Source organism: Myotis daubentonii, chromosome 6 (genome assembly GCF_963259705.1).
Source record: "Myotis daubentonii chromosome 6, mMyoDau2.1, whole genome shotgun sequence".
Classification (NCBI taxonomy): Eukaryota; Metazoa; Chordata; class Mammalia; order Chiroptera; family Vespertilionidae; genus Myotis; species Myotis daubentonii.
The window spans coordinates 30,382,316-30,394,546 of record NC_081845.1 but is presented as its reverse complement, the minus strand read 5'-3'; the positions used below and the strand labels follow the sequence as shown (position 1 = coordinate 30,394,546).

The 12,231-nt window shown below is 41.3% G+C and overlaps 1 protein-coding gene across 7 annotated transcripts in view; it reads right to left on the bottom strand.

Moving 5' to 3' along the window:
* UTRN (utrophin) overlaps positions 1 to 12,231 on the bottom strand; it is a 446,319-nt gene that overhangs the window by 278,109 nt on the left and 155,979 nt on the right. For all 7 annotated transcript variants that reach the window (XM_059700586.1, XM_059700589.1, XM_059700588.1 and 4 more), the window contains 3 exons: positions 7,442 to 7,555; positions 6,654 to 6,809; positions 2,019 to 2,189 (listed from right to left, as the gene is read on the bottom strand). In XM_059700586.1, coding sequence (XP_059556569.1) covers positions 2,019 to 2,189; positions 6,654 to 6,809; positions 7,442 to 7,555 — 441 coding nt within the window. The remainder of the gene's footprint in view (positions 1 to 2,018; positions 2,190 to 6,653; positions 6,810 to 7,441; positions 7,556 to 12,231) is intronic.

Below are 12,231 nucleotides of genomic sequence, written 5' to 3'. Positions count from 1 at the left end.
ATTTCCAAGATGATGAAGTTATACTAGGAAGATCTGATCTAGAAATAGTTCTTTCCTGACTCCCACTCTGCACTTAATATAAAGTCTCACTTTCAGGGAAATCAACCACAAACAGCTTTATGCTTTTCTTGTTCAGCTTTCTTTATTTCTCAATGGTTTTAAACTTTCCTAGGTTGGATAAAATAGTTAAGAGCAGTGGTTTTTAAAATTCAAATGGTTGTTTGGAAAAATAAAAATAGAATGTTGCCCAATCAAGGGTGTTAAATCTCATTTTTCTAAACTCTCATCCCTCGAGACTTAAATAAACCACAAAGCCAGTACTGTAAAGAAAATAAATGAAGTAAGGTGGTTCTTAACGTGGTAGGCTACCTTTAAAATACCTTATATACTGAATATTTTTAAAGCTTTTTAAAAAAAAAAAAAAGCTACACTAGTCCGGCTGGTGTTGCCCAATGGTTGGGTGCTGACCAATGAACCAGAAGATCAAAGTTCATTCTCAATCAGGTCACATGCCTGGGTTGTGGGCTCGATCCTCAGTGTGGGGCATGCAGGAGGCAGCTGATCAATGGTTCTCTCTCATCATTGATGTTTCTTTCTCTCTTTCCCTCCCCCTTCCTCTCTGAAATCAATAAAAATATTTTTTTTAAAAAAAGCTACACTAAGAAAGATGTTTCTGTGAAAATACAAGTAAAATAAAAGTCCTTTGTCATAGATAATAATGCATGGATGAAATCTAATCCTTTTTGAAAAATATATTTTTTATTGATTTCAGAGAGGGAGAGATAGAAACATCAACAATGAGAGAGAATTATTGATTCGCCGCCTCCTGCAAGTGCCCTACTGGGGATCAAGCCTGCAACCTGGGCATGTGCCCTGACCTGGAACTGAATGGTGACCTCCTGGTTCACAGGTTGACACTCAACCACTGAGTCACACAGGCTGGGCAAAATTTAATACTTTTTAAAAAATATCTGCAGAGATTTTTGCTTTAGTTACACTTTTAGGCAAGTTAACTTTGGCCTAAAACATTCAATGTGTTGCTTAATCTTATTTTTTAAAATAGTCTTTAATCACTATCTCCTTTGGCTTGGACACTGAAGGAGACTTGAAGTGAGGTTGGAAATTTGGGAATGATGTCCAGTTCTTTTATCATATATTTTTTAAAAAGTGTCCAAGACTACTGACAGAGGAATATAAGTTCACGGAAAATATATCCTGTGGCCCCAGTCTATATTAAATCCCTTGACAATGTTCCTACTGCAACTCTACCTGCTCTAACAAACCGCTTATATATATGTGTGCCCCATGTAGTAACTGGAAGAACACATCTGATGAAATAAGGATAAACCCCAAGCAAGCTGGAAAGTCTTTCTTGTTCCTAATGGAAAAAAAAATTATTCCTGAAAATTTTTGGAAATAGTTGTGATGGTTGCACAACATTGTGAATGTGATTGATGCCACTGAATTTTTTTAATTCATTCTCTGTGATTCCCCCAAGGTTCTAATATAAGAAAACATCTCAGGGCCCTACATGGATTCAACTCATGGGCCACATTGAACTTCCTTCCCTTACTAGAATCACAGCAGCTCCCCTTCCTTTTTTTTTAAATTTTAAATCCTCTTATGAAAGATTATGTACCATTGATCCTTGAACAACACAACGGATCAAAATTCATGAATAGCTTTTGACTCCCCCAAAACTTAACTACTAAGAGCCTACTGTTGACCAGTAACATAAACAGCCTTATGAATAACATAGTCAATGAACACATATTTTGTATGTTATATGTAAGGTGGAGAAAAAGAAGTTATGAAGAAAACCATAGGAAAGAGAAAATACATTTACAGTATTTATTTTTTAAATTCTGTGTATAAATGGACCCCTACAGTTCAAACCTGTGTTGTTCAAGGGTCAATTGCATAATCATGGTTTATAGCCAGATGGATGATTGTTTGTGTGATTGATTGGCTTTAAAGGGAGAGATAAAGTCTGCTGACATTGACTGTCCCAGCCTCACCTTCATTTCTTCCACAGCACTCGCAAGTTCTTCCGGTGACTTGTATTCAAAATCTTTCTCCAGGTATTCTTCTTCCGCCTGAGTCAGCCATTCCTGCATCTCTGACAAGTCTTTCTTCAGATTCAACACTTTTTCCTGTCTTTCAGACAACCTATTTTTCTTAAAAGAAATCTAGAAAAGAAAAGCCATTTAGCCAAATAAACAAGCATTAATACAGTAAATGTCAAGTTTCTAATAGCTAATGACAAAGTGGTAACTCTCCACAAAGACCCTGACGGTTAAAATTCAGATAAAAGCCTCTACACACTTTCTGCTGATGCTGTGAAAATATAAGCAATAATGAAAACAATAATGATATCTGTGTTTCTAGTTCACATTTTGGATATTAATCTAATCTGGACATATCAATAATAATAAAAGCATAATATGCTAACTAGACCACACACCCTTCCGGACATCCTTCCAGACAACCTTCCAGACAAAGCCGGGCTTCGAGGGAAGCCCAGGTCCCGGATGCCAGAGGGAAGCCGGTGCCAGCAGCCAGAAGGAAGGCCTACTCTTGCACAAATTTCATGCATCGGGCCTCTAGTCTATTATAATTTTAAAAATGCATAACTTCCCAAATGAAGGAACCTAACCTATAGCAATAAAAGCACATGTTACAAGAAATTATACTGTAGCATTGTTTATTGTAGGGAAAAAACCTAAATGCAACCAAAATATCCATTTTCTCCTTTTTAACAAGATTCGCTGTAATGATTTCAATTTTTATTAACAATGTTCATAAAATACTGCTCTAGAAAATTTTGGTTTTGATAATTTACTATACTTGTATATTCCACTGAGACACAAAAATGTTACATGAGAAAATAGGTGTTTTTTCTCAACCTGGTTCAATAACTTCAACATTTCAGAGAAACCTAAAATGCTTCCTAAGAACTCCTCCCTCTTACTGCAAACTCACTACTTGGGGAGAGATACCGTCCACAGAGACCATGCTCACTCGCTATTCACCCTCCCCCTCCAATTCAATCCCACGGCAGCATCACCTGCCAGGGCTGCTTGGCTGCACAGCTGAGAGTGACCAAAGGCCAGGACAGGAAGAGATGGCTCTCCTGAGAGTAAGGGGCATGGCTTAGTGGCTTTCCTGTCCCCACTCTCCAACCAGATCACAGTCATAAAAATAGAAAGGGGTCAAACAGGAGCTTTGATCTCACGCCAGTCTGGTACTCTAAGAGCCTGGCCAAGGCCTGGCTGATCAAGAGTTTAACCTGATCAGCTTCAGCTTCTCACACACACACACACACACACACACACACACACACACACACACACACACTTCTTGGGCCCCACTTCCAAAACATTCTCTTTGCTAGTTTCTGGACACTAGTTAGTTATATAATTTTCATGGATCCATAAAGAAATGAAAAAAAAAGAGAGAGAGAGAGAGAGAGAGAGACACTAGCAAACTTTTCAGAAAAAGCAAAGCTCAAAATTGTAATTAACTCCCCTGAAATAATAAATTTTCTAATATCTGGCATTATAGTGTGCTTCCTTTCATGAGATCCTGGCTAGGTAGAATAGATGGCATGGACTGGTTTTTGCTTGTTGATTGATTTCATATGCCTGTCCCTTCTTAGCAAAATAAAAATTTGGCAGCATTATGTTTATCTCAAACTTCTTCAACCTTTTTACGACTCAATGAAATGTAATAGTCTGGAGGGTTGCCTCCTGCTGAGGACATTGAACCATGTTCCTTACATTCAATCCCATGTTTTGAACCGGCAATAATTCACAACTAATTTCATATTGTCATATGTGTGTATGTATACATGTGGATAGGGAAAGAGAGACAGATATAGATCTGAACGTCGATGTCTATATCTGTCTGTATGTATCCATCACCTTCCTGGCTTCTCACTGCCACTTCGAAACCATTTTCCTTATTTACTACCCCAAAAACCCCATTCAAGCATATAGCATCAGATTATAGCACACTTAGAGAAATCTGAATTTCGCTAAATTATTAGATGACTAGTGACTCAACGCGTGAAACTGTGTGAGCCCTGGGACCCCGCCCGCACCGCGGGCAGCCCCGAGTCCCGGAGTGCCACAGCCCCGAAGGGCCGGCGCCCCAGGGCACACGGGGCTGGCGAGGCGGGTGAGCCTGGTGGCCTGGCTCTAAGAAAGCCGCCCGGGGCCTCCCCCGGTTACCTGCGGGTTCCCCCGAGAAAAGGGCCAAAGGCGGCGCCAGCGGCAGCAGCGGCCGCCGCGGGCCTTTGGCATACAGCACAACATGTCTACGGGTCAGTCTCTCCATCAAAGGAGCGGGTAGGGGTAGGGACTGTTTGAGAACGGGGTTGCCTGGCTACGGTTCCACGTTCTGCTGGGCTCCACCGTCAGGAAGTGAGGTCACAGTTCTTGCCCGGAAATGAAATCACTGCTCCTGTGTAAGGAGAAGCTCAGGGGTGGGGTCCAGGCAGTGACCAGGGAGGTTTGCTGTCCTGTTCATACCCCAGGTCAAGGCTGGGGTGGACGTGGAGGGTGGGCAGCCCCCGCTACCCCAGGTTTATCCCGACACCGGAGCTGAATCTCATTTCCCCGGGGTCGGCGACAGGGGGGGGTGCCCTCTGCCCTGATATTTAGTCCGCGGGGCAGCGGGACTCCCCCAAGTCCTGCCCCGCTGCCGGCCAGCGCCCTGCGGGACTCCCCAGTGCACCTCCCGGTCAACTTCCCTCCAGCGCCCTCGTGCACGCCCTCAAGCCCCGCCCCGCCCCGCCCCCGGCACACGGCCACCGGCACACGGCCACCGGCCCGCAGCCATCTTGTGATGGCGTGAGGGCATCACAGCGTGACAGTGTGAGGACCACCTAGGCTTTTATTATTACGATATTATAAAATATTTTTTTAAGTATGGTCATGGTGTGGCGGTTTTGTGTAATAGTGTCCTCATTGAGGGGTGAAGTGTTATGATATTTCCAAATCCTTGTCAAAAGTACATTTTTAACCAAAAACAAAAGAAATATACATGTATGTATGTATGCATGTAAGAGAGCAGGGGATAAAATGAGAAAGCAAACATGGTAAAACATTAAAAACGGGCAAATTTCAGAAACCATTATGAGGCTGCTCCCTGTACCATTATTTCAACTTTTCTTTCAGTTTAAACATATGCAAATTAAGCAACTTGAGGGGAAACCATAAAGAAAATACTCAAGGATGCAATATAAATTTTTTAGATAAACATTAACCAAAAAACATTGTATTAAGAGATATACTATCCGCAGGACTGTCTGTGAAATATTCCTGTATTTCACATTTTCTCCTCTCATTTTTTACCCTTTCCTCACACCACTGCTGTTTCACTAACAAAAGAGAAGCAATCAGAATAGTCACTTTCCCTCCCATTACCATGGAGAAACTCTGCATCAGCAATTCTTTCACTTAGAGAGTAAATCTCGTTCCCTCTCACACATAACCACAGACGTCACTTCAGAAATTATGTTCCCTCAATCTCTTCTGCATCATTATTTTCTCCTTCTAGGCGAGGTCCTTCTTTTCAGCATGCAAACATCCTATAGTATCTATTACTTTTAAAAATTACAAAAACATCTCCTTGGATGCCTATGCACATCACCCACCCCATTTCTCTGCTTTCTTGAATAGAAAAATGTCTCAAAGCTAGTTATACATGCTGTCCCCGTTCCTCACTTCCCGTTCTCTCCTCAACATTCTGCACTGTCACTGTTTCCAAACCACTTCAACAGTCACTTTCTCAGGGTCTTTAAAAGCCTCCATTTGTCAAGTCCAGCACCTGGCTCTGGGGGCGCTTTCTCCACCCGCCTCCGGGACCTCACACTCTCCTGGCGTCTCTCCTCTGGCCAACCTTCCCTTCTCAGCATCCTTAGCCTCTGCCCCTTCCTCTTTCCAGAGGTAAGTGCTAAAGAACTCCACCTGCATGTCTAATAAGGATCTCGACTTGAACCCTTCCAGATGGAAATCATCATGTCACCTGCTCCAACAAAAGCTTCTGCTCCTTGAGTCTCCACCATTTCAGTAAATGGCACCACAATTCACACAAAGTGAACGTTTTTGCAAAATTCCTAGCCTGTCCTTGACTGCTCACTTTTTCTTATATCACACTTCCAGGCCATTACCAGACTCTCATCTCTACTTACAAACCGCAGTCCACACCTAACATTTCTCATGGCCTCCACCACCATCTCCCCAGTCCAGGAGCCATTCTCGCTTAAGGCAGCAATGACCTCTTGCCTTTCCAGATGAATCCAGAGTGATCTTAAAAGACCTATCACATGTCACTTCCCTGTTCAAAACTCTACAAGTTGCCTTCTGTGTGATGTTATCCTTGAAACAGAATCCCCGACCTTTGTCTCCAAGGCCATAAACAGCCCAACTCCCTTCCGACCTCACATCTCACCGCTCTCCAGCCCACTACCTCCCAGCTGCAGTGTCTTTCTTGTTCTTTACTAAGCACAACAAGCTCATTCCCACTGAGGAGCCAAACTGGACAATTAGTATGCTCTCTGGTTTTCAGACTGTATGGGCTATAACAGTCAATGTTATCAATGGAATCTACCTCTTGAAAAACACAGACAGTAAAGCTGAAAAACTTACCTCCCTGCTACATTTCTCCAGTTGGGTTTGGTAGTCAACTAGTTTAGTCTGCACCCAGGTTTTGATTCCAGCAACTGGACAACTTCGAAGGTGTGTCTCTACTTCCTTCATGTCTTTCAGCGATGATTCCACTGTATCTATTTCATTAACAAAAGCCTGAACACATAAATTAAGACCTTGTTGAGTTCATTTCCATAGAGGTGTATGCCATAATTATAGCTTGCTTTTATCTCTGCAAATATTGTAAGAACGAACGTTTGGGACGCAAAAGTTTAACTGCTTCAGAAATATTGTGCCTTAAGAAATTGATTTCACCTGGGTGCTTCATATAGACAATTGCCAAATTAGACTGGAAATACTTGACTCTTAGTAGGAAATAGCACTTTTAATTAATTTAGAGAAGCCTAATGATTTCACCAAATATAAACTGTATGCAGTATTACCGGGAAATTTCAACTATTAAGTATGTTTTTCTTAATGCTTCACCATGTGGCACAATAAAATCAATATGCAATTGGTAATTATGACACTAAGATTGTCATCGTGGCATAAAACGGCAGCTCTTGTTCTCTCTATCCAAATTTCTATAACCATGGCCAAAAATAAAATATAAATAATCAGTCACTTTTTATTAACTCTAAAGCAAAGAAAGCTTTATAATGAAAGATATTTTATCTCAGTGTACTGTCATATCATATTCTAACAATGTTAATAATAGCTGCAAATAATAAAGGAAAAGAAGAACATGTTATTTACAACAGCAGGTCCCCTAGGTCAGCAGGGCTCACCAAGCATTGGTCAAGCTGCCTTTGTAGCCCTTCAGCATCTCCCTGGACAGCCTGCTCTTCCATTAAGAAGTCTTTCGCACCCTCCATCCACTTCTCAATGACTTTCGAATCAGCCTAATGGAACACAATAACAAAGGGGGATATTACTCAGTGACATCCAACCTACTGCATCTCAAAATCTATTGCTACGGGAAAAAAAGACATTTGTTTAAAACTTTGATAGCATCATTTTCATTTACTTATTTCTTTTTTTAATATTTCAATTTTAAAAATAATAATTTTTCTTCATAAATAACTCGATTCCCCATGATTTGACAGTTTCCTGATCATTCTAGAAATTTCAAAACACTCCCCAGTGAACCAAGCTATTTTGCCTCAATGTCAGTGGTATCTATGATTAAAACTTCAAATTACAGGGGGGAAAAATGCTTTTCTCGGTATAAACAGCGAAATATCTTTTGTCCTTACACAATTTAGAACAAGTTTTCTTCTACAGTTGGCTACTCAGAGCAGAAATAAATAAAGAGCATAGTGGAGGGAATGGAACAGGTTGTTCTTAGTTCTGCTGGACGCTGTTATCTGAGAGCCCAGGACTGTCCGCTGCCCAGCTTCATTCACACTTTCATCCACAACATACTAATACCCACAATAGCCTGATGCTGTGTACGGTGCTGGGAAGTCTAAAACAATTAAGAAAGGAAATGTTCTGCAGAGGGAAAGAGACTTCAGAGGCAGCAACATTGGGAGTGGCCCTGAAAGAATGCACGTCAGTAGGTCCAACTTGATCTCTACCACTGGAGAAAAGTAATGGTCATTTCCTTCCAAGGCCTCCCATAACACCATCGGTCAGTCTGACTTCTTAATTTCCTTTGTAGTAAGCTCACTTTGTTTCCTTGCACCTTCGTTGGTTCTTTGCTTCTCGTCCAACCCATGGAACAAATATAAATTTTCTATCCTGGTTCAAAAAATACCTTCAGATTTAAAGGCAACCACCATGCCTCCCCTTAGTCTTCCATTGGTTAAATATTCCCAGTTCCTTCCATGATGGCTCTAGGACATGATATCCAAGTATTGCCCTCCCCACTCTGATCAACACGTTCTGGAAACTACATCAACTTTTTAATGTCCTTACAGCATGTATGCCACACAGAACTGAGTATTCGTATAATGTTGGGTTGAATGACAACAAAGGAAGCTAACTGGTATTTCACCTGCAGATAATTACAGTCATGAAATGCCACCTAAAATTCTTTAAGTTTTATTTTTCCTACTGTAGGGTTGTTTTGTTTCTTTTGTCTTTTATTTGATTGTTTATAGATATATTTTTCACACATAAAATGGTTAACTGAAACTCCAAAATTCCCATAACTTCTACAAAATTACATTTTCCCTATCTTGTATGGCTTACAATTAGGAGTTGATGTTTACAAACAAACCTTGCCTTGTTAACTCACAAAATGATTTGAATTTTTAGTCTCCCTACTTTATTTTTTAAAAAATATTTTTATTGATTTCAGAGAGGAAAGGAGAGGTAGAGAGAGATAGAAACACCAATGATGAGAGAGAATCACTGATTGGCTGCCTCCTGCATGATTCATAGGTTCATAAGTCGAAGCTCAACCACTGAGCCACACCGGCCAGCCTAGCTTCTCTACTTTCCTATCAGCTAACCCTCCCAGGTCTCTCTTACTTGCAAATCTGAGAGTGAAGTATTCCTTTTCTGTTGATTTTTGGGGGGTAGTTGGGTTTTCTCTGGTAAAAAATAAAGATAATGGCAGTGCCTACCTGAGCATTCCCTTGTGAGGACACCATGTCATTCATTATTCAACAAATTTTCAGCTTACTTTTCAAAATATAGGAGTCAACCTAATATTAGCATCCAATTAACTTTCCATCTCCTTCTCATAAGGTTACTATAAGAGATTTTCTCAAATACTTTACTGAAATCTAGGCTTGCCAAAAATGATGGTTTGTAGCATTATTTGAACTAAATGAGCAAACATGAAGTGTGATTCTATGAATCTGTGATTCAAATAATCTAATATCCCTCCTCCAAAAAAAAATAAGTTTAAAATAAAATCAGTCCTTAAAGGAAATGAGTCTAGGCAAGGCTTCTGAGTGGTGTCCATGTTGATTCTTGGCAACCACACAGTCTTTGCTAAGCACATATGAGACCTCTGGTTGGTCATTTATCTACAGCCAAGAACCAACATCAATCTTACTTCAGGTCTTTAACTTCTAAAAAATGTTCCCCTTTAATTAGGACTTTCATCCATCTCCATCTTTCTGGTAATTTCTTACAAAATACATGATGTGACCTTGAGATCATGGGTAAAAATCCCAGGTGACTTGGGATGTAGATTTAGGCATCTGAAGGATCTGTGTAGTTTTTCCACCTAACTCAGAATTCAGGCTCTAATGCATTCTCAGTAATGACTATTCCACACTTTCTAGTTTGCAGGGCCATTCTCTGATGAAGATGGAAAGCAACACGTGCTAATACACTGAGGCCTTTCTGTCTCTATTAATATTATACCACCCTGCACAACCACCTCCTCCCTTTTCCATACACAGCTGTGAAAGCCCTTTTATCCCACTGCGCACTTTCCACAGCTCCCTTTCCTTCTGTTCTTTCGCCGGCCTGCTCCTGTTCCATAGGCCCGTGCTACTCTTACTCTTTGCTATTGCTTGCTTTGGTGATTTATCTCTTCTTTGTATTGGCTCCAGCATTTGAGGATCTTACCACAGAAGACTGCTTAGGAAGACATGGTCAGGACAAGCGGGAGTGGGGTGTGCAAGGAGACAAAAGTACAAGAGAGAGTCCAGCGTGGCTCAGTGTCAACCTATGAACCAGGAGGTCAGGGTTGGATTCCCAGTCAGGACATGTGCCCGGGCTTGTGGGCTCGATCCCCAGTGTGGGGCGTGCAGGAAGCAGCCGATCAATGATTCTCTCTCATCATTGATGTTTCTATCTCTCTCTCCCTTTCCCTTTCTCTCTGAAATCAATAAAAAAAAATCTAAAAAACAAGAAGAGAGAAAAGTATGAAACTCCTATAGAATTCATAAAGAAGTCGACCTGCCCATTTAAGTTGTTGCCACTTCTTGTACTGTCAATTTCCATTTCGAATGTTTTAAGATTAGCAAGAGCATTACTGCCATATAACTGACAATTCAATAAATCTAGTTTTGAATAAGGAAACTGACAGTCTCCTGGGCCAAGGCTTTTTGACATTTGCATGGAAGCTTTATGCTGCAAGGAAGTTTTAGTCACAGTCAGCCTTGACTGGAGCAAGTGGCCTGCACGATCCCTGTTGCTGGCATGAGGGAACTTTTATGGCATCAACCCCCACCTTTCCTCCCTCTCTCTCACGCACAGACCATGTGGAGACACCCAATTCACACACGCCCATCCTTGCATACACTTCACTACGAGGAAAAAGAAAGAGGAAAGCAACAGGCACCAGCCATGCAGACCAACTGACCACAGACAGGCATCTGAAAAGCTGTTTTTACAACCAAGAGCCCCACATGGCCCTCGACCATCCTGAGTCCTAGGAGACAGCGTGCACCCAGGAAGAGGAAGACTACGGTCTGAACGCCAAGCTTAGCAACTTTCTAATTTCTCTTCTTTGAGCAGCAGAAGCCTATAGGAAAAATAACAAATACCTTGCCTGAAAAATTCCTGAAAAACAGGTAATGTTTGCAAAGGTTCAGAGCCGGGATGCAATAAAAGGTAGCTATTATTACTAAGATCTACAAAACTAAGTGCTTTAGGACCAAGGTTAGCTCCATAAGAGTTACCACTTCCAAACTCTGGTGTTTATTCCCATTGGAGACTCCACAGAAATAAGCAAGGGTGAGTACATGTTTGCTTAAGGGTGTTTAATGTTTTTTAAATTACTGCCAACAGTAATGCTTGTTCTGTCATATAACTGTTGAAAAGTAACTGTTTAAAAATAACAGTTTGAAGAACTGCTACTTATGATATTTCCTGACTGAATCCAGCTCAGCGGAAGGAAGCCAAATAAATGAGGAAAGGCCCGACTTTAAAAATACCTGGAGAGCAGCATCACATAACTGCCCCTGCCAGCCACACCAGGGGGAGGGTCACTAAGACCACTGCTAACACCAGAGAGGGAGCTCTGCTCTGCCCTCCCACGGCTCCTCTTTCCTTGGAAGAAAAACATTGCCTCACTTCACTTGTCATAATATTCCCTGTGATTTAAAAAATATCAAGCCCTGGCAGGTTTGGCTCAGGTGGTGGGGCATCATCCTGTCCACCGAAAGGTTGCTAGTTCGGTTCTGGGCCAGGGCACATGGCTGGATTGCAGGCTTCATCCCAGGTGGGGTCGAGCAGGAGGCAGCCGATCATAGATGTTCTGCTCTCACATCGATGTTTCTCTTTCTCTCTCCCTCTCCCTTCCTCTCTCTCTAAAAGTCAATAAAAATATTTTTTAAAAATACCAAAAGTCAGCTCATCTTTCATTCAATCGTTCAGCAAAGAGGGGACAGAAACAGTGAAAGCGCTCACATGCAGAGTTTCTCTGTCCAGTTAAAAATCACTGCTCTGTTACACTGTGAGCTTCTGATGTAACAGGAGCATTAATGTCTTCTCCACCTCCATCCACTTGCAGAATATGAACATATTCATTGAATCAATGAATATATGAATATACTGTATATTAGATTAGGCAATTTCTAATGTCCTATCTTCTTTGGGGGACCTCAGTCATTTAAAAACTTAGTATATTTCTTAAATAAATGTCTGTCATTATTGCACGTGCAAAAAA